Below are 23478 nucleotides of genomic sequence, written 5' to 3'. Positions count from 1 at the left end.
GCAGTAATGCATCTGAAATGTGTGACTTTGTTTGGAGATGCTTGAAGCGTGCTGTGATTTTTTTTTTTCTTCCATCCGAAAAGTAGATCATGGGTCAAATTAGGCCTTGTTGTTTTAGTGTGTGCTGATGCTCTAATAGTACTGCAGGAAAAGCTGGTGCAGCCTTTAAACGTCTGCATACGTACATTTACAAGTTTGTTGTAAAAAAACAGGTGCTTCAGACATTATTTCTATCAACACGTAAACTGTTTGTTGTTCTTTGATGAGGACAAGTTTCTTGATTCTATTTTTGATGTGCGCATAAACAGAACCTGTCTGCACATGTGACTGTTGGGCATACATTTGAAATGCTCTTACTCAATTCCACTTTAATACAGAATAAAACATGAAACTTTTAATGTTTTAAAAGAAAAATTTTCAGTGCTTTGAACATATTTATATGCTTATATCTGCAGATTTATATGCAGGCAAAAAACATATATTTTTTAGCTCATATCATATATTCATGTATTTTTGAAGTTATTTCATTGGTGCCCGTTTCTATCGAGCTTTTCACATGACTAACGGAGTGATTGACGGCCCACACAGCTCCAGCACCTGCTTTCTGGGTCCAAAGCTCCATTTCCAGTCATGCAAGCAGCAGCTGAAGCCGTCTGAGCTCTGGGTCTTTCTCGCAGCTTTTTATGCTTTGAGCAGTAAATGCAAAATGTAGGGCACRCGCTGTCTGAAAAACTGTGTCAGACATTCTGTTGCCGCTTCTGGAGGCTCATCTCCAGAGAAAATTGGTGTTGGCGCATGCAGATTCTGTCAGTGTGCGCCGCGTTATCAGGTTTTAAAACATGCATTGCACAAAAGCATGAATCGGAGCTTAAATGCCTAGMATTCCTTGAAGGAGTGCGTAGTGCCCACCGCATTCTTTGCCAGACTTGATGATGAGGCAAACCTTGTAAATGACTTTATGCACAATCCTATGTGACGCAAGATGGATTAGTGTGGGATGACCCTCAGCTACTACCACACCAAATTCTGTCTCTATCTGAACAGTTAACTGGGTTATCATCATGTTTCTGTTTTAATGTCGCTCAGCTGTGGCTTCCATCTTGATTTTAGTTGAATCCTAAAGTGAACAAGTTGTAGATCTTCATCCAATGATGGCTTTCTGCAAGCTTCATTAATCCTGTGGTTCATGGAATATTTTGCTAACAGTACTAGGGTTGGGCATAATCGTATCGTGTGCAATTTATCGTCAGAAAAACATTAATCGATTACTTTTTGGCACTTGACGATTACTACGATTAATGTCACCAGACAGAGTTTGCTCGGGGCTCCTCTCTGCTTCAAATATGACAAACATTAAAAAAAGTTCCGTAATTTATTTACCAACACAATTTAAAATTTGATGTATAGCCTGAAGTCTGTAATTTTGACACATTTTGGAACAAATTTTTCCAAAGAACAAATTTTTCCGAAGAGCAGATTTTTCCCACTAAATTGGTCATGAGGCTACGACATAAGGGTGCCCAGGGACTGCAGGGGATTAATCGTCAAATTAATCATTATTGGCTAAATACCACAATTAATCGTGATTAATTTTTTTGCCAATATTGCCCAACCCTAGTACAGACACATGATACATACAGAAAGGCGACAGGCTAAAGACCACAGATTTTATTCTGTGAAAAGGTCACTGGAAACTAGATTTTCMCGCTTTTAAGCTCTTGAGTAAATAACCAAATGCTGCCTGTTTGGGTTTTATTAACCATTAACTATTTGTGCTACAAATTCAGTGAAATGTATTTCTCCAATATTCTGCATTACTGTGTCTCCAATGACTGTTATCATTATGATGAATGTCAGTCAGCACTGCTGTCTAAACAAAATGAATGAGAATAGTTTCTTTCATTTAATTCTCCCCAGTTAAATACGTTCTTTCTGTTTCTGCGTTCTTTGCACATTCTCCAACCACCACTGGAATGCTGAGGTGATGGATTTAGGTTACTGCAGCTGCCCGGTCCCTGACAAATGAGCTGATTGTTAGGATTGCCTCAGGGCACTAGTCACACCCTTAAAAGGACTACTACTACCAAAACAACTCCTCCCACACAGCCACACTCCAGCAGCAGCTCGGGGAAACAGAGGGGCCCGAAAGAGAGTCAAGGACTGGTACTGAAGACCTGGAATGTTTGTCAAAAGTAGGGACAGGAAACACGTATAGGGCAGAGAAAACAGGTTTCATTTCAGCCAGTTATTGAAATCAACACAGGGACTTGGAAGAGAGAGACAGAAAGGGAGAGAGAGAGAGTAAGCAAGGATAACAGTATGAGTGCATGCCTGGATTAGGAAGGAGGGAGATCACATGCTGCTCTGGCATGAAAGACAAGTCCAAGAGAGAGCGAGGGAGAAGGAGAGGGAGAGCGGGCTGACAAACCACCTACTGTCAACCATCAGAGCTTCAGGACGAGTGGCAGTGTGTGACTGCTGTTGAGACGGAGAGCTTGGTCTCGAGCGGCTCAGCAGACCTGGACTTGTAGGGGGTGTGAAGGGCCACTTCCACCGGATCCCCTATAGTCAGCTCGCAGAGGCTCGCTCGCCTGTGGTCTTCCAAGAGTTGTGAGGCTTCATGTGTGTTAGGACTGTACACATGTCGTTCACGTGGATGTGGAAGCCAAAGTCCGACCATGAGTATCATTCTTAAGCCGCGGTCCCGCTCCACCAGCTCGCTGAAGAACACTGAAGGAGTATGGTAAATAAATACATGAGGAACTTTGTCCTGCTGGCAGCATTTTGTTTTAGATTCTGTTGCATGTGAGCTATTGTTCTCCATCTGCCTGTTTGTTGCTCCTTAAAACTCTCTTCCTTTGCCTCACTGGCAGCCTTATAAGTCTTTACTTTTTGTTTGTTTAGTTGGTTTGATTCACTCTCTGTTTGTGAATCTTCTAGCTTAAATTCATTAAGTGTGAAACTTGTGTGCAAATGTCAGTTTGGGTGTTTCGTGTTTCATTCTGATGATCTGAGTTCAGAGGATCTGCCCTGTGTGTTACCTGACACTGACTCTCGTTACCCTGGTGTCTTGGCCTCATTCTGCTTTCTACTCACAGTCTTGTCAGCAGGCAAAACAGAAGGTTATGAAAAAGCAAAGACGTCATTCATTCAGTGCTGTGTTGTGCAGCCCTACATTTTCTCCTTTGTGCATGTGGCTCCATTTAAATTAAGGACGGAGAAAGAATGGCCAGAGGCTCGACTTGCCATGCCCTCCCCCTCTTGTATCCTTCACCCTTCTGTTTCAGCTTGTCCTTGCCTGTCAGTACTCATTTTGTAGTGAAAGAAACCTTGCCTTGTAGCTTGAACATTAAAGAGTAATACACTTTTCCCCCCCTGACTGAGGTGTTAATAAACACACTGACCATGAAGCATTAGGGGTTACCCTGGGACGTGTGTTTGGACCCATTTGGGCATTTCAGCATTGTCCCATCAGCTTATTAATCCAGTTCATAACCTCCCCAGCATGAGATAATGCTTGTGTGAAATGAAGTTGTAGTGAGGTCTTTCACCACCATGGTGTCTCTGAATAGAGCAGGTGTCACACATTACTGTATCTAAGGTAGGAGTAGTGTAAAACCCATAGTGGGCCTTGCATAAAACTGATTTTACAGACAGAGCTGACTGCAGAATGTATTTTTTTTTTTTTGCCCCTCATTAAAAGCCGAGAATCTGGCAGTGTTAGGTTCGGATGAGCCATCTTCTTGAATGTCTACCAAAAGCAATACTCAGCTGGACGAGGCATACCGCCTCCTCAATCTGTCCTGCCCTCTTTTCTGTTATTTACCRTTTTATGAAGGCTCCTTTCATTCATGGCCCCGTCTTTCATAACAGATATCACAGTGCTTGTAGGATTCATTGCTCTGTGATGCTTGCGCTTACTGAAAAGGTGTGATTTGATGAGTTGTTTTAATCAAACTGATGATCTTTGTGAGTCTAGTAAATGTTTAAGTATTACCTGCACTTATAAGCTGTATGGTTATCACAGCTTATGTTTCCATATGCTTGGATGAATACTTGAGTCTACAAATCCCCTTGTGCGTCCATGCGTGCGTAGCTTTGCGAGACAGTGACGTGATCAGAGCGTAAGAGCTGGCTACCCCCCACCCCCCACCCCCTTGCATGCAGAAATTCTAACAGACCTCTTTCCAGCTAACCTTGCAGATGCAGGATTGTGTATGCTGATTTGGGGTATCTTTCAATGTGTTTGCTGTGTAAACATGGTTCAAATGATTGAACAATGTGCATTAAGAGACCGGACTGAATGGATACGTATGAAGTCTTGTTAGCCCTTCAAAGCCATTGTGGCACTTTTTTTTTCTGTCTTTCAACAATCATAAGGGCGTTGTTTTCTGTTTTAAAACTTTAAAAAGGTTGGAGAAGTGGTTAGATGTGTGACTTTTATCTAAACTGTCTGCATCTGTGTTTTGTGAGTTCCCAGCTGGACATATCAGGGTGCTGGTAAATGTTGAAGATCACATGTCTGGCCTTTCTTAAGACCTGACGTGTGGATCTTACCCAACATACTTTCCAGTTTTGACCTTTATCAATGGAGGGCCGAGCTGATAAACAGAACAAAAAGTAGGTTTGAAGTGGACCTCCTATGCACGTCGTTGTAGAAGTAGCTTTTCTTTGACGCTTGTGAACTAAGATGACTCCACCATTGCCATGGTGACCTCTGTTTTACGTCTTGTGATTGACTGACTTTTCTGAATGCAGCAGTGACAGCAGCTGCTAAAGCAGCGTCAACGCTAAAGTGAAAAATTCACAGCATTTGTACCTGACAGAGCCTGAGGGAAGGAGGGAGAAAACAGGACAGGGCCCAGCGTTCTGGCAGTAATGTGTGATTGTACAAATCCCTCTCCTCTTTGAGAAAAGTGCCCTAGATTGCCCGTCTATAGCACACAAAAAACTAAATTAAGGAGCCATTCTAGAGCCATAGGGAGTTGCTTTTGATCAGATTAGCAACCTTTTCCCCCACCAAATCGGCGTAATTACTTTTAATGTCACTGAGAATGAGTTACAGATGTTTTGGTGACAAAATTGTTTTTGATGTCCCCACTGGAATGTTTTTAGCAAGCAAATGCTAGTAGATGGCTGATAATGTGAAACTCCCGGGAAACACAATTAGACCACAGCTAGTCCTACTGAATCGAAGTCGAGTATAAAAACAAAATTGCACAAAAAATGTGTCCAGGATTTTCCAAGCGCTTGTTAAAGCTTTGTCAGCCAACCAAGGAAGCTTGTACAAACTCAAATAAAAGGGTAATGAAAAGCTGAAAGCCATGGTTTAAAATGTTTACAAAAATAAATAAATAACTAGTCTGAAAGTATGTCAATGATTCAATGGAAATGTCAGACCCATAACCTTGGCGTTTCCTGGACCTGTGTCAAAGAAAAAGGTCTTTCTGTTGGAGTTATTATCAGTCAGGATCCTGATGCATCTCAATAATCCATGTAGAAAAATCTAAAAAACAAAAACAAAAGGACCGCTGAATAGGTCCTCTGGATGAGTTCTTCTTCCCTGAAACTCTTTGTTTCATCTAATCTCCAAGAGACTTCCTCAGTCTGAGGAGTTTGCACCAAGTTTTGTATTTGCCAAATGTTTTAATAACCCAAAACTCATCTATATTTTTCAGAAAAAAGAAAAAAAACTTTCTACTTGGACGGGTCCTACACAAATAATTAGCTGCAGTCAAATAGACACCATCAATTTTTATTTCAAATTTTCATTCTGAAAATTGGTATCTACTGGTTCCATATTTATTACGTTTTTGATTGCCAAAGCCAAATTTGGCTTTTTATTTCACCTGGCGAATCTTAACTGGACTGTATCAGTGTGTTTGCCTGTGCTCTCCTCTTCTTGTGAATGTGTGACGAATGAGGCGTGTGGTACAGATAGACGGGGGAAGCGTTGGAGTTATCAGCGAGTGGTCAGTCACTTATCTGCTTGCCCCTGGCTGCCTTGTGTTCTTTGAGCTCGCCACAATTTCTCCCTTTGCCTGTCTCTTGTGCAACGCTATCTGGAGGTTTCCTACTGTTTCTCCTGAAACCTTTTAGAGACGGTGAGAACAGTGTTGAGAGATAAAGAATGATGAGTGTTAACGTGTTGCATACTGAAGCCGTCCACTGGCTTTAGTTTTTTTTATAGTATAGGAGAAAATTTACCACTGTGATTTGACCTTTAGGTTCACTTTCATGCACTTATACAAACAAAATCATCATAATTTCCTCACTTGCATAGTTTTCTGAAAGTTTGCACACAAACAGTAATTGTCGGAGACATGGGAGTTGGTTAGACATTACAAGTAAGATATTATGGGGAGTGAGCACATTAATGAAGAGGACTGCTTCACACCTTTTTTTAAAAATGTTTCTATTCATGTAATAAGTCTTTTACATGAATAGAAACAAGTTTTTCTCAGCCAAATCTTTAGTAACTTTGAGTCCCTAAGAAAACAGTTCAACTAACAAATAACGTATCTGTCAGTTCAAAAAGAGTACATGTGTAGAAAAAAAATAACAATAATAAAATTTTAAAAATACTACTGAATTCCATTATGTTTGATGTTTTTGCAGCCATTTTCATGAAGAGACTGGGGTTTCAGTTGTGTGCCGAAGCACCCCACCTTAATACAAACTCAAGAAGTTTCGTACATGTTCTCATGCTTACAACATGCAGCTCCGACATGTCTCTCCTTGTCCTTCCTCCACTTCCTGCTCAAATCCCCCCCCCACTCCCCACCCCCCGAACATCCAGATCTTTTCAGACCCACATGAATTTGCATTTTCTAAACATCGCAGGGGCTCCACATTTTTGGCATGTTTTTTCTAAATATGGCTTCAGTTTTAGCTCAGTTAAAGCTCTGAGTTGAATTTTATATAAACTCGCACTCCGTGAACTTTGTTGCAAATGTGAACGGCGCCAAAATAAATAAATAAAATAAAATAATGTTTGTGTTTCCTAATGAATTTGTCTTTAGGGGATACAGTAGCTTTTCTACTAACTCTGAAGTGCTTTTAGGAAAATAGTTGACTTTTTAAGGACACACGTGCTTTGACCTGTTTCTCACAGCTCTGTGTATATCACTTGACTGAAGGAAAGTTGAAAACAAGTGGAAAGACGAACCAGAGGCTGTTATGAAGAGCAAAGAATAGATGGAGAATAACAGGGCTGTGCTGTGTCCTTTAGCATGTCCTACAGTATAAAGTCACGGCACTTCTCATTTATCTCAGAGTCGTGACATTGTGTGTCCTGTTTTTAGATGTGAAGCAGTGCTGAGTTACAGTGAACTTGAACAACTTTTCAGGAATAAAAATAAAAAAATTATTACCTAATGGAGTCATTTCCCAGGGGAACATCAGACATAAACCCGTTTGTGTTTAACCTTTTATCCCATCCAACGTGACAAAAAGTCTTTGTAGAATCAGTTTGTTGCAACTTTTTTTTCTTTCTCCGTGCCTTTGTTTGTCATCTGTCTTATCTCCCTGATCTTTGTCTCAGTCCTGTTCACACACACAGGAAACACACACCCAGGCAAACTTTTCCTCCCTGGAAGGATAAGTCAAATACAATAGATTGRATTATTGCTCATCTGATACAGATGGGCGGTTTGGATCAACACAAGGAATCTTCTCATCGTCACTTTAGTGTTTGCGAAGTAAATATTTGTTTTCTTGCTAATTATGTCTCAGTTCTGTGGCTCTATTTTTTTGTGGGGGGTGGGGGGCGTAAGCTGTGTTTTTTTTTTTTTTTTGGTAAATCATGGCTCAAAAGTAACAGAGAATTCCTCAAATCGTTTCAACAAGAATCATCTTTTGTTGTCATTTTTATCGTAGAGGTGTTGTCGCTTTCCTCCCCGTCTTTCACGTCTGCTGGGTTCAGATGAATTATTGTTGTGCCAGGGAATGAAGGGAGAGACATTCCTGCACTGATGTCAGCGCTCGGTCATAACATTGCTGCACAGATCGCGTGTTGTTCCCGAGGCGTGTCGAGAGGCTGAGAGCAGCCGGCTGCGAYGTCAGAACAAACGTGATAAAGAATAATCTGGTAGACGTACGCCAAGTGTCACCTTTCAACACTTTCTTCGAGTCTCCGTTTGTCATCTTTTTGTCTCGGTCCGGTTCGCAACATAGGAAACACATACCCAGACGAACTTATCACACACACAACAGCTGCAGAACAGACTGACGGTGGGGAGGAATGATAACTTGTACGTCACCTATGAGTGTGCGCTTCACACCTGCAGTAAAGAAAGCAGATGGGTTGCTTGGCATGATAAGAAAGCATAGATGGAAGGAGGTGACTGGTAAAGGAGGAAAGGTAAAACTGGTATTTTTTCTTGTGTAAAATTTGGAGTCATTTTTGGAATAAAATAAAACGTTGCTTAAGGTCATTTTAACCACAGTATTTCTAGACGTGTGCTTTTAAAAGAACTAGTCAGAGAGGAAGGCGATAACAATACAGCTGTTCTTTCTTCAGGCACACAGCCACACTATCCACATCCTTAATCAAAGCTCTGTAGTTCCTGCTATTTTAATAAGACTGCAACGAGGCAGGTTTAGGCATTTAATTGTTGTCGAAAATATGCTTTGCATGTCCTGTGCGATGATGATGTTGGTCCACTTGGACAAACACTTTGTGATTCTGATAAAAGATTAAAAAAACATTTAAAAACTGTTTGTTGATTTTGTGTTTATTTTTTACTGTAACAATTTAATTTTGATTTAAGGTGCCACTTTACAACAAGACTCCCCTTATAGATGACTTTTAAAGRGTTTATAGATAGGTTATCAATTCATCTGTAAACACTTTATAAATTATTACTAATTATTACTCTATTATTGTGTATTAATTAAGGTTAAAAAAGAGAGACAAAACTGTCTGGTTTCTGTCCAAATACTGAGCCAAATCTGTTTGGGTATTAAACATTTCAGACTAGTTTACTACCTTGTAAGAACAATAATGATTAGGAAATGTGTATTTTAACATATAATATTGTACTGTATTACTGCATTATAAAATATCCACACATTTTAAAGGGATCCTTATTGTAAAGTGTAAAACTGTACACTATTTTGGACTTTTGCCAAACTTTTTCCAAAGTTTTTACATTTTTTTTAATTACGTTTCTTAAACTGATTTGAAGAGTTTCATAAAAAGTGTACAGCTCTGTAGTTCATACTCTTTTTGTTGATGTAAAATGTCAAAGCCTCTGTTGCTACTTCCCCATTTGGAAATTTGGAAAATGACTTGGCTGAAGAAACACAGATTGCTCTTGTCTCACTGAATGCTTTTAGTTATGGCTTTTCATGTTGCTATTTCTAGTAGCAGTAAACTTTTTACAATCTCATCACATCCAGTGGGGGTCTGCTGCGTGTCAGACATGGAAAGCTGATATAATGGAGGTGACATGTTTGCCTTTTTTGGTATATTCTCTGAAAACTGGGAAAGAAAGTGTGTGGGGATTGGGGAAAGTCGTCACAAACACTCCTCTTTTTGTCGGCGTACGCGGTGAGCRTACGCTCGGAACATGCACTCTGACCCGGTCTCCTGTTCTTCCACATGCAAACACATCRCTGGTTACAACACAGCCTTTATTGGATTAAACGTGTCGCTGGTTCCACACTGAGGATTGTGATGAAGATGATGTTGATGATAGAAGGGGACGTCATTCCCATGTGTGCTGTGCGAAGGGCTGAGGGGGAATCCCACGCTGACCTTAGCGTCCACCCCTGGCTAGATTATAGGATTACGTAGTAGGCGGGACGACGAGGCAGATATCCCCTGGAGATGTGCACTAGTCATCACCTGGGTGAACAATCACCTTGGAGACGAGGGAGCTCATCATGACATCCCAGTGGGAAAGGGTGTCACTGGTTTACAAACGCCTCTCGGCTGTGAGTCGGGAGCRTTATTCGGGTATTTCCTGAGTTTGAACCGAGCACTTTTTAAATCTGGATGTAGACGCGTTTGAATGTCCTGATCACCCTTCAGATGTTATCACTGCAACGGTGAAATTCTACGAGTCTAGATTTCATTACTGATAACAAAAGTAGCCCTATGTGTGTTTAACCCTTTCTGTTCCTCTCTGTACGCAGTTTCGACGTGGACAATGGCACGTCATCAGGTCGAAGCCCCCTCGATCCAATGGCCAGCCCCGGCTCAGGCCTCATCYTGCAGGCCAACTTTGTCCACAGCCAACGGAGAGAGTCATTCCTCTACCGCTCGGACAGCGACTACGACCTCTCCCCGAAGTCCATGTCCCGAAACTCCTCCATCGCCAGCGACATGTGAGGGCACCTTTACTTTTTGTGTCTGTTCCAAACATAGTCGTTATTTTTGTTTCTCTGCTCCTCTGAATTCACATCACAGCTGTGTGTATTTTTAGTTTGGTTTAGAGATGAGGGGAGTGTGCTTGACTAGCAGAAAGATGTTTGGTTACACTGATGAATGGACCTATCCAGGAGCATGAAAAGACATTTGTGGTAAACCATCATGTCTGTAGTATTCGCAAAATTAGTGTTTCATGTTCAATTTGGACAGTGCTAACATCAATCTTTTGTAAAGCTRCAGCAAAAGCAGAAGTAAACATTTTAATGAAGCTCTTGACAACTGTAATATCAAGTGACAACTTCTARTCTACTCGGCATTTACTCCAAAATGTCACCAGGTTACAGTGACTTCTCCCTTTCTAACAAAGCGCTCCAGGTATTTGGTATTTGTTCAAGTAATTATTGAATATGTCACTTGTTTAATTTCTTGTTACCAAGAAGTAAAGTGAGCAACATGTGAGGCATTGTGACTCTCAAGGCTGTCATCTGAACATGATCACCTGAACATGTTCAGTGTTTGCATAACTTGGAGGTCAGCAGTTGTGACTGACAGCTTACTGCTTACATGTGTTCAAGCTCTGCTGACTAATACCATCTGAACTGCTGATGAAATCTCATGAGGTACCTTTAAAGGGGCAATATCATGTAAAATCAACTTTTATGAGTTTTATATCATGTTATAATGTTATACTCTCATAAAAAACATGTCCAAATTCTTGCTTTGACTCATTCATGCATGTTTGAGAAATCCTGCAGCGTTTTTAGACAGCCATGCTGAGGAGCAAAACGACAGGTGGGGACCAGAAACGCCTTTTGGTACCAGAAACGCCCCTGGGATGTGTCTTTAAGCCGAACTTCCTCATGGCGGAGCACCCACCCCCTTTCCCCCACACCCCACCCATGACTCCTGCAGGCTCTCGGGTGAAACTGAAAGTGAAATTGAAACTGTCTGCTGAGCTCCACTACTTCTCACTCAGTGAAGCTCTTTTCAGATTAAAAATGCCTTTGAGGAAATGTGATTTCAGATGCCAAGTAAACTRCATCATGCCCCCCCCCCCCCCGCACCGAAATGGGTGAGACAGAAGCGGAAGGTGGTTCTTAAACAGACAGAGGCCAATTTCAAGGTATTTAGAAGAGGAAGTGATGAGAAGATGTTTTTTATTTGAACATAAAAACAGCATTTTAATAACAGCTAAAGGTGACATAGRTACTTTATTATGGTATTGAATTAAAATGTATGCCTGATAAACACATAATATTGCCCCTTTAAGCAAAACTTTTCAGTTCCACCTCCATTTATAGTATATATATATATAAAAAAACTGTAATGTGCTGTTCCTTTGACCAGTAAATGTCAGCTCAACATGAAACCAAAAAGCACGTGAGCATTAAAGAAAAGGCGAATATGAGAGAAGAAAAGGAGTTGAGAGAGGGTGATTGTGTAGGAGATGTTGATGCAGGTGCAAAGACAGCTTGTTTGTTTGACTGCAGCCCTGCTGTGACGTTTTGCTCGATGCCAAAAATGTCTCGCACCAAACTGTCAAACATGCAAAGAGGCAGAACAGAATCCCTTCAGTATCGTTGCTGAAACCTGAAGCCTCTGTGGCACTATTACACACCTGTGTCACGTTTAGTGGAAAAATAGTTGTTGAAAATGAGCACATCAGAGATGACCCTCATCCCTCCCCCTCTTCATAAAACAAAGAGCTCACATCTGTTCTCAAACATGATGTTCGACCTGCCTTTAAAATTCTCTCCACTCTCTTTGTTTCTTCCAGTCATGGTGACGATATGATTGTAACGCCATTTGCACAGGTAAGCTGTTTGGTTAAACTGCTGTAAAGTTGAATAATGCGAGTAAGTGAGTAAATCTTAACCAGTCATGTCCCCTTTAGGTTCTTGCAAGCTTGAGAACTGTCCGAAACAACTTTGGTGCATTAACGAACTTACAGCAAGACAGAACATCAAATAAGTAAGTTACCACATACGTTCTCTCCTCCAGCAGCTCATTCTTACTGTTTCTCTGAACGGTTCCTGTTCGAGGCGTCGCAAAAACTACAAGAGCTGCTACAAATGTTAAAGCCTCCTTCTAGAGCCAGTAGTTACTTTGTTCATGCTGAGATGCTGAACAAATGCTGGATCACATTTTCATGGGGTTACAAAATAATGGAAAGATGGTGGTGATTAAAATGCTCCATTTGTTAATTTTCTGAAATCCTTCTGCATCCTTCCACAATGTATCAACAATATTAACATACTTGCAGAATACTGACCTTCAATCAGTTTTTTGTACTGATTCACATCCCTCAGCAGCTTGCTCCTCCTGCCCTCTGCTGCTTCAGTTCGGTACTACAACAACTCGTTTAGCTCCTCCTGATCCATGCAGGGAGAAGCCAACAGAAATAATGCAGCTTCAGTGTTCATCTACATATGTGTGAGTTGGAGGGAAATGTCTTAATGGACCTTTGTTTTTTTTTTCCTCATGACAGGAGATCACCCATGTGTAACCCGCCACCCATCACCAAGACCACCTTCACAGGTACAGTATAAGTACTTTGTGTGTGTCAGTTTGTAATTTTATGTTTGTGAATTATGAATATTAATTTTACTTTGGTAATATAAAATATTGGGGCTCCTGGCATCACAAGCGTGTCCGTTTTATATTGCAGTGGAGATATTTGTAAGCAGTTTTGTGTTCGTGTGTAGACTGATGTAAAAATGCATGATGGAAGATGACATCAGATACATTTAGAATGTTGCTCTCAAATATGCTTACATATTTATTATTGCCTGTATGCTTCCTTTAAATGCTGTTAGAACAAGAAGAAAAGTGCTGCTGCATTAGAAACCTTTTGTTCAAAGTAACATCCTTTATTAATGCTTCAAATTAAGGCTATATATAAATTATTCTAACAACCCAGTGTGCTGCCTGATGTTGGAGTGAAAATTTTGTAAATCTTGACATTTTTTTTTATTTCAAAGACACTGGAGAGTTAGCCAAAGAACTTGAGGATCCAGTGCAACTCGAGAATATACTAGAATATGGAAGAATATATATGTACTATGTACATGTATTTCACCTTGAATCAGTTGGTGGTTGTAGAAAAGACTCAGATACAGGCAGGCAGAAAGGAGGTAGGTTCCAGATGCAAACAAACTTTATCGGCTTCAACAGAGACTCAAAACAAAGTGTAAACATGTCAAGAACGAAGTGAGGAAAACAACAAATCTGACATTGGGTGAAATAATCTGAGACATACATACAGAGGAAGGGAATCAGAAAAAGACAAACTGGTGTGCTGATTAGTAAATTTTTACCAGAGATAACAAATTGGAAGAACATACTCAATGAAATAAAAGACAGGTTACTAAAAAAATCACAGAACAAGAACAGTTGATTTAAATATTGTAAAAATAAATAATTTTAAATATTAGGTCACTCTTAAAAAATAAAATAAAAACAATACCCGGAAAATAAACTTGATTTTTAAAAAGTCTTTTGACTTTCTTGTTTTGTACATTCACCTTGCATTTACATTCAGTTTGGGCTGATCAGGCACCAGTTTGAAGTATGAGCCACAAACATGTTAATCATGTATTTGGTTGTGTACTGTATACAGTATTCTTCACAAACACTTAGAGGGCTTTGACAATGAAACTGAAACACCTGTCATTTTAGTGTGGGAGGTTTCATGGCTAAATTGGACCAGCCTGGTGGCCAATCTTCATTAATTGCACATTGCACCAGTAAGAGCAGAGTGTGAAGGATCAATTAGCAGGGTAAGAGCACAGTTTTGCTCAGAATATTGCAATGCACACAACATTACTGTATGTGTGACATACCAGAGTTCAAAAGAGGACAAATTGTTGGTGCATGTCTTGTTGGTGCATCTGTGACCAAGACAGCAAGTGTTTCTGATGTATCAAGAGCCACAGTATCCAGGATAATGTCAGCAAACCACCAAGAAGGATGAACCACATTCAACAGGATTTACTGTGGACGCAAGAGGAAGCTGTCTGAAAGGGATGTTATGGTGTAAAACCAGGTGTTTCAGTTTCATTAACTCCTGTAGCTACACTCAAGGGCAAATTGTTTTCTGTGGACATTGAACTCATCACGTTTTTAACTGAGGAGCTTTAACTGAGTGTGTCTCATCTTTGCAACGTTAAGTGGAAGGCTGCTGTTGTCTCACAGTTGAGGCAGGTCCTTATGCACACATTGTGTTTGTGTACCCCTGTTTTTGTGGGAGCCTCATTTTTATTGCTTCTTTCTCTTTTTAAAAGTCCATCTAGGGAGGGACAAGTGCTGCAGATTAGCTCATGCTATAAGCACCATGATACAGGTGTGGGACTGCTGTCTTATTCAGTCTGTCTATGTTGTTGTGTGTCTGTCCCTATCAAATAAACTTAATAAGAATAATAAGTTTAAACTTAACTATAACTGAAAGCTCATGCATTAACCTAACAGTGAAAGCTAAGTTGTGCTCCTGGTTTTCCATGTGCCCAGCAGCAGGACCTTGAGCAAGACCTCAGATTGCAGCTTGCAGGCATAGCAGATTGCAATGAAGGAGTTTTACTTTTTGTCCAAAGAAGCTGCATTTTAACACTAAAATATTTATTAAAGCAGAGTGCAAATTTTGCATTGGTTTAAAAGTAGCCTCACTTTTAAAAACAAAACAAAAACTTAATGACCCATTCTGTATCAAATTTTAGGTTTAATTTTGCCCCTTTGCAACAAAAACAGTAAAATATGTGAACAGGAGCAACTCTTTGGGAAACAGGCTGCTTTAAGATACAGTATTATGTGAACACAGACAATAAAAGAGAACCAATATAATGGGACAGAAGTAGGTGTAAAGAGATGATGGTTAACAGAATGCAAAGACAACACAATGATATAATTTAAAAACTAACGCATCAGGTTACCAATATTTACCAATTTTTTTTAAATAGAAACGTTAGCTTATGAAAAACAAACAAATGAGCATGTATTACATAATTTTCAGTCTGGGTTAGGGTTAGTGTAACCATCAGACACACATGTAGCTCCTAATGAGTGTGTTGTAGAGGGCATGGCACAGACTGAATAAAATCGCCCATGACATTCAGCTGTAGTTTCTGTGACTGTAACCTAACCAATCATTCCACTGGGGGCTGTTTGGTGTGATGATTATGACCCTACAGACACCATTAGAATCACAAATATTTATGTAAAATTACAAAAAGACAAAATATATATAAGTTCAAAAATTGTATAGACTTCACATGTGAAAGCAAGAAAGACATTCCAAACAGGAATCACATTCTCGCTTCATAACCTGCTTATTTATATGCAGGCTTGGTGACATTGTGCTATATTTAGAACACAATCATTCTGGTGCATAGCCATTATGGGTCCTGCCATAAAGTGGTGACAGCTGTGAGTCATGAACATCATTACATTGGAGAATTGACTGAAACTTTGAATACAAAAGTCCTACTGACTCTGCAACAAGTCATCTTAAAACAATAAAAAACATACAAATAATACGTAGAAATATATCCGGACCAATTAAATGGCTTCTTCACTTTGAACAGAGGCTTAATTAATCATTGTCGTCCTACATCAGACAGCAGAGCAAACAGTTTAACAGTTAAAGCTCCAATTATTTTAGCTTCATTGCGTAAATTGATGATAGTTGTATCTATTGGTGGTTTAAAAGAAATGGCCAATTATTTAAAAATAGTTACAAATAGAATTTTATTTTTTAAAATATGTCTATATATGTATACATATTTAAATATATGCTCATTTATTCATTATACTTCTAGTAAACTACACATTTACATCATTTTTATCAACAATTTTTGTACAAATGCATGTTTTTTCCCTCTTTCCTTTCATCCATATTTTTCCCCCTGCCGCTCCTCCTCCTCTTCCTCCTCTCCTCTCCTGTCTTTTCCCGCTCGCGGTCCGACTTCACCGCTGAGCTGTTCCGGTACACAGTTTGGCTGCAGCCCTGCGTCTGTGCAGCAGAGTGGCCTCTCCGAGCGCCGGTGTCTGATGTCGCACTAAGCATGAGAAGAATGTCATTGACGTCAGTGCAGTTGCTGTCAGAAAGAGTAGCACCCGAGCCACTGACACCACACAGGGGAGAGGGGGAGAGAGACAGAAACAGAGAGAGAGAGAGACGGAGAAAAGGAGACTGAAAGACGAGAAATGAGAGAGACTTAAAAAAGCTGGGTTAAGGATGAGCTGTGGAAGAAACAAAAAAAGTGTTGGAGGTAAAGGGGACTTTATGGAAGAAGAAGGGGAAATGTGTCAAGTATAGTGGAGCAGGAGCAGGTAGAGATTGTTGTAAATATGTGATGACAAATATGGCTCAGAGACGGTCAGCAGCAGATTGTACACAAGACCTGTGCTGACCTAAAAACAGTTTATTTTTATGAACAGCATGGAGTGCAATGACATAATTCCTAAATAAATACAAAATTAGGCAGAGTCGTATGATTTATCCCCAAAAAAACTATGTTTAAGCTGATTGTGGGTAAATGCTGGAGGCAAATGATTTCTACAAGGTTGTGTCGATATTAGATCCAACTGTGTTTCATTCTATCGCTTCTCTGTCTGTATTACTAAGTTGCAACTGAAGTCACCTCCCAACCCTTTTCTTTCCTATCAAATAGCTTTAAAAGTTTCCCCACATTAGTCAAAGCATCAGTATTAATTACCATCTGACAAGGTGACATTTTGTGTGCTGACTTTAGCAAAGTTTTTAGTTTCAAACGAAACCAAAAAAAAGAGGAAATGTCTCATACGGGCTTGTGTTGCCATCCTCACCATATTGTGGACCACCTCTTGTGTTTTGGTGTTATTTGTATGCTGAGCACATATTACCATGCTTGCACACCCAGCAGTGTGGAGTTTCTAGCCGGGGCTCCTCTTTCCTGTGTATCCAGTCCACGTTTTCACCGTCTCCCTTCCCCATCCAGAGTGCAGTCCTCTCAGACTTTAGGTACAGCTTGGGGAGAGCAGCACGTTTGGCTACCAGGGAAGCCGGAGCAACAGCAACTCACCCCCCACCCCCCCTTCATTCACTAGCATCTATAGGATATACTATCCAGCACACACACACAAACACACACACAGAGCCCCCTTTTTTGCTTCCTGGAGACCATGGATATTTTTCCGGGGAGAAGGGCTGAGGAAAGCCAGTCATGATGTGTTATGGTTAGCTGTTCGTCCGGCGTGAGTGTGGACGTGTGTTATATTTGTGTCTGCTCGTCTCCTGACGTGTGTGCGTGAGATGTCTCGTTGTGTTTTGGCCATGCCACGGTGCCGTACACAAGCCCTCGCTCGGTCGGTGCTGGACAGCGCTCACATGGATGTCGACTGGGTCTGAGGCGCTGACTGGATCCTTTCCTCCGTCCCTGTCTCCTCTCCATCCATCCATTCATCCTGTGGCAGACATGGGCCTGCTAAGCAGACTGTTGTTCATCTTGCTACATGACTGGAATTACAGATAGAGTACCCTACACAGAACACTGGGTGTGATGTGTGTGCTATGTATAGGGGGGGATAGTGAATGAGTACTTTTTTTTCCTTCTGCTGTTTATTCTTTATTAAAAATCTGGACTCAGAACTGGGTGAGCGTCCATCACCTACACTCCGAGGGATTCTATCTGACTTTTATCCTAAAAGGGAGAATCCAGGATTTAAACTCTAGAGCTGCGCTGGAAATCATCTCTATTTCTAAAGGACTCAAGAAGTCTGGGCCCAGCTGACCTGCGATGACTGAGCGGCGGGTCGGCACACGAGACAAGCAGGTCCTGCTCCCGGGCCGTCCCAGCTGGCTCGCCTGTTCAGAATGAAGAGTCACCCATGTGTTTACTCGGGGTATCCCAGCTTAGCTGTTTGTGGGGTGGGAGACCCCGGGCCTGGACCGTGCACTAGACCCCTGAAGCGGGCCCTTACTGACCCCCTGCCCTCCTGTCTTGCCCCTGCAGAGGAGGCCTACCAGAAACTGGCCACTGAGACCCTGGAGGAGCTGGACTGGTGCTTGGACCAGCTGGAGACGCTGCAGACGAGACACTCGGTCAGCGAGATGGCCTCCAACAAGGTGAGAATCAAATGTTTTTTTTAGAAACACCTTCACATTGTAGAAATGCATCTCATGACAAGAAGCTGCTCCCAGGGTTCACTGTTGGTTTTGTGTTGGCTCCATGAGATGTGTAATTGGTCTTTGGTTTGACTATTGTACAGAACACTAAGTGTACACATACACTAAAGTTGCACTTTTGTCAGTGTCTTCTACAGGTTGAGACTTACTTTTATACAGTATATAATCTAGAGTGGACTACAAAGCAGCACTTTTACAATTCCATTGACTTGAAATAGTCAAGCTTTTGGTTGTGACTGGTTTCAGTCAAACACATGCTTCTCCAGACAGCTTACCCCAAGGTTATACCCCTCTCATATGTTTCTGTGTTCCAGATTTTGTGTTGTCTGGCTTCTCAGGAGGGCTGAAATTGAGTTCCTGTCAGTATAATGCTCCTGTTCAGCACAACTTTATAAATATAGCATGGAACAGAGAGGTCCAGAACATCACGATMTGTTGATTTAATTGATTGTATTATGAGTAGTACAGTATAATATTAACTAAGAATTGCCCCTTTCTTTGTGTGGCCCTCTCTGGTGATTTGTCAAGTGTTTATCTATCCATGCTACGAGCTGTTCTTGTTACGTGCCTTTATGCCTGAATCTAAGCCCACGCTGGACTGCTTGTGTTGTTTTCATGTGTTTCAGTGATAGCATTGTCATGCAGGCAAGGACTTTAGGCTTTAGGTATGAGCATGCTCAGTTGCCTCTTGTGAGGAGGGGGGGTGACTGCTGCGTTGCTCCGAATGCTGATGAGCTCTGGGCTCCAGTGATGTCACACACTGTGATGTCACACGAAGTGGGACACACATAAAGGAGACACAGGGAGGACATGCACACAGAAGCACACATGTTCACGCTCTGGTGTTGCTGCAGCCACGTCCACCGCTCGTCCATCTGCCTCATTTAAACACAAGATTAGGAAGAAAAAGAAAAGATCAATGGTAACACGCTCTGCATCACCATTGCTCACCAGCAGAGCTATCTCTGGTTGTCATGGTAACAGCCACCCTGCTATCTCTCTCTCTCCAGCGACTCACATACATACACAAACAGAACAGGTAGCGTTACGTCTCCGGCGCTTAGCAATTACTTTGAGTCTGCAGTCTGCGGGCTGGGCTTTAACAGCTCTCAGCGTAACTCTTAGCCCATTAATAAAGAATCTGGTTTCATTTGTTTGCTGCAACATCTGCACGTCTTGTGCCCTAAATGAGGACCTTTTCCTCTGAATTTCCACAAAAGGGTTTGAGTAGTCTGTTTGCACTCAACACTCTTGCTGCCCTTGGGTCATTTTGACTTAATTTTAAAAGTGAGGGCTCAGGGGTCATTTTGATCCAAGGACAGCAGGAGGGTCAAAGACGTTTCCACTTTAAATCTGGCACATTCACTCTCCAGCTAAAAGACGAGACTAGTTTGCCTGTAAATTATGTCTATTTTTTTTTTATAAATTTCTTTCATTTTGAAATAAATTTCTGTCAAGGCAACAGATTCACTGTTTAAGTCCTCTGGTTTCCACCCTGTGTGTGGGTGTAAGTCTCCCTCTGGCTGCCTATGAGAACAGTGTGTGCTGGTCAAATCTGGTCAAAATTTTCGGAGGTCGCTCCAAAGAGCAAAGGGGTGAAATGGCAGACAGACTTCTTATTTTTTTTAACCAAAGCCTTTTCTCGTAATATTTTGTTAAATATCAGGATTGTATTGACTGTAAAGCCCAACCACTTGAGTAAAATGAATAAATATATTTATATTTGATTTTTGAACGGCGCAAAAACTCTGCCCATTTGATCCCATCTATGTTTCCACACTAAACACACTGGCATTCCCTGAAGGATTTTACATCACCCGCCACATTTCRTACAAATGTTTTAAACAAAAGACGTCTTGTGATGAACAGGAGCAGAGTTACAGCTGCTTTAGCCAAACCTTGTAAGACATTATGCATAATCTCATAAAAAATTGTGAGATTTCGCTAGATGTGTTAGCACTCAGAGCATATGTTGTAGATAACTACCTGTTACTACCACATCAACCTTTAGCTCAATATCTGAAAGTGTGTTCCAGTTATAGCTGTTTATGTTTGCTACGGTTGATGTTGCTGTGGTAGCCATCTTGAATTAGGTTCGTTCCAAAAGTTAATCAGTTGAAGATGTGCACAGATTGATTTTTAATAGTTGTGTTAAAAACTATCCAGTAGTTCTGCTAACAAACATACAGTTGAGTTTACTAATTAATGGCAGTCGTGCAACCAGTTAGCAATTATAATATGTTTGGGGTAACTCTCAGCTGCTACCACACTGAATTTAAACACAGTACTTACAAAACTGGTTGAGTTATAGACATTTTTGCTTAGAATGCTTAGCTGTGGCGGCCATCTTGAATCAGTTGTAGATKTAAAGAATCAGTTGTTTTGCAAGTTTCATAAGAAATGATTTGGTGGTTCATGCAATATTTTTTGCTAAAGGTAAATGATCTCACACACAGGAAAAAACCTCATCACCATTTTGCCTTCAGAGCAGATGATAATAAACAGTTAAACTTCAGTTAGTCAGTAATCTGTTGGGGTTTGTGAAGGAGTATTTAGATCTTGTAGCTCTTTTTTGTGCACGTTTCAGTTTTTAGTGTAACTGTTCTCCTGATCTGTGTTGCAGCGTCAAACATCGTTTTACCTTCAGCTGCCTTTAAACTGGGTCAACACTGCATTGGTAGTTTGTTTATTCCACTTCTAAAAGTCACTGGATAAGCTCTGAAAGTTCCCAGTACTTAAAGTTTCTGTGACGTTTGAGTCTGTTTCTCTAAAGTTCTTCTTTTAAGTTAAAGATCCAGATCAAGAATAGACTGAAGACTCATTTCTCACAGTTAGCCGAGTCTTCAATGAGGACGGTCACCGCAGTTGTCTGTATTATGACGAGTGGGGGTGTCTGTTCCCAGAATAAATGATAAATGTGAGGAAAAAAAAACATCAAAAAGAGATCTGGAGGTGTCAAGGGTTATGTACAGAAGGGAATGTGTATTTTTAGTCGCTCCGCCGAGGAACAAATTACACACAAGTCACAGCTAAGATAGGTGTGACACTTTCCAATTTTTACCCAATAGTCTGTGCTCACACCTCCTGACTAAACTAGCGCTTTGTGTGTTTGTGTGTGTCCTTGTGTTGGTGACAGCGAAAGCGAGTTGTATGGGGTGTCTCCAGGAGTTATATCTGTGTGTATGTTTACTGTAAGTCTATATATGTGAACAGACAGGCCGATATTAGACAGGAAATGACTTGTGAGCGTGAATGTGAATGTGGGGGTGTGCCTGTGCCGGCCCGCTTAGCTTTGAGTCCGACTCAAGCCACTAGATCTCTGTTAGAAGGGGGTCTCATCTGCTCCACTGTAGCTGTAAATTACTCCCTGTAGCAAGGTGGGCTTTAGGGGTGGGGGTGTAAAGTAAGCAGCGACAGCTTTGGTCTCCTTTCAATCCATGCGACCGCTGGTCCTGTGCAGAAAGTCTGCACATGCATGTGCACATAGACTGATAAACAACAACACCTCAGCTGTAAACAGATTTACTGGCTGTAAAACGGATTCAGGATTCAGTCGTCACAACGAAAAACCAAACTCTGGAATTTAAAAAAGTGCATTTTAATAAATATTTTTATTTATTTATTTGTTTGGATTTTTAGATCTCTCATCAGAACATCTTCTATCTTTTTCACAGTGAAAGAATCAAAAATGCATATGCCATTAATGAGACACTACTTCCCAATTAATTAATTAATTGTTTCTGAAGTAAATAAAAAATGAATAAAAAATAAGTAAATAAATACATCAATCAATAAATAAATAAATGTAATTTCATTGTGCTCCGTACAATGACAATAAAGTCATCATCAATCAATCAATCAATCAATCAGTCAATCAAATACATTTTCAAGTTGCAGTCATGCTCTAATAATATTATTTATCTGTGACGCTGTCATCTAAACTCTCAAATAGTTTCAATCTTTGGAAGAAAGGCCTGCAAAACAATTCTCTTTGCAAATATTCAAATAATTTTGTTTTTGTACCAATATCTAGAAATGTTTATTTTTTTTAAACTGTAATTTAGATTGTGTAATTAAAATCTTGCTTAAGTCACAAATGTTTAGTCATTTAATTTATATGATCAGTTATTCAACTGGGGTGTAAGAATATATGGATGCACTGAAATATTTTAATATTTCATTTCCTGAAACTGTATAGATTCTCAAAAGCATTGCATCAATTGTTAATTAAGGCTTAATGGATTAATGTATTGATTTAATCAGATTTTATGCATGTAATACTTAATGTGCTCTTTATACTGAGGTTTTTTTAATTTAAATTATTTGAGCAAAAGATGGTAATATCACCCTGTGTACAGTAGCACGATATGTTGCAATATGTCATGACACCTGTGTTTTGCCAAATTCTTGCCAATGAACAGCTCTGCTACAGGTATTCATAGCTTGATCACCTCTCTGTAACTTTGAATGTCTAAAGAGAAGCTGACTGGTTGACCTTACTCCTAACGAAGTGTGGATTTTAAGATCAGTTGAAGATGGAGGTAATTCCACTATAAAGTCTTAGAATACACAAATAAAATCCTAAAAATAGACACAAAACCAGTGAAGAAATGCTAAAACCAGAATTATGTGTTTGTCCTTCTTTTTCACAAGCTAAAAAATGGACTGTGAACAGTTTGTGTATGATGCAGAGATAATTAATTTGGACTGACACACAGAGCATTACACTAGTCTAGACATGAGGTGATAAAAGTATAAATAACCTTTTCATTGTCCTTGAAGGAGATCCTGCTTCACCTTGGTGATAAGTTTGAGCTGGAAAGCCCTTGATTTAACAACGGCACTAATATAACAACATATTCTGGTTAATAAGACTCTGTGGTTTAATACAACACAATGAAATTAATTTACTGTTAATTTTATATGAACTTCATGCTTTATGCTA

General features: G+C 40.4%; 1 protein-coding gene across 3 annotated transcripts in view; it reads left to right on the top strand.

Moving 5' to 3' along the window:
* The window catches only part of pde4d (phosphodiesterase 4D, cAMP-specific), a 38941-nt gene that overhangs the window by 4741 nt on the left and 10722 nt on the right, over positions 1-23478 (top strand). Inside the window, exons 1-6 of one of the 3 annotated variants that reach the window (XM_014031783.1) lie at positions 2132-2743; positions 10141-10332; positions 12153-12189; positions 12270-12346; positions 12864-12913; positions 18361-18473. In XM_014031783.1, coding sequence (XP_013887237.1) covers positions 2679-2743; positions 10141-10332; positions 12153-12189; positions 12270-12346; positions 12864-12913; positions 18361-18473 — 534 coding nt within the window. In that variant the 5' untranslated portion in view covers positions 2132-2678. Of the gene's footprint in view, positions 1-2131; positions 2744-10140; positions 10333-11460; positions 11499-12152; positions 12190-12269; positions 12347-12863; positions 12914-18360; positions 18474-23478 lie in introns of those variants that run through there. The other 2 variants (XM_014031782.1, XM_014031784.1) reach the window with 2 other exon arrangements.

This window comes from Austrofundulus limnaeus, unplaced genomic scaffold (genome assembly GCF_001266775.1).
Source record: "Austrofundulus limnaeus strain Quisiro unplaced genomic scaffold, Austrofundulus_limnaeus-1.0 Scaffold1318, whole genome shotgun sequence".
Classification (NCBI taxonomy): domain Eukaryota; kingdom Metazoa; phylum Chordata; class Actinopteri; order Cyprinodontiformes; family Rivulidae; genus Austrofundulus; species Austrofundulus limnaeus.
This window is presented reverse-complemented; position numbering and strand designations above follow the sequence as displayed.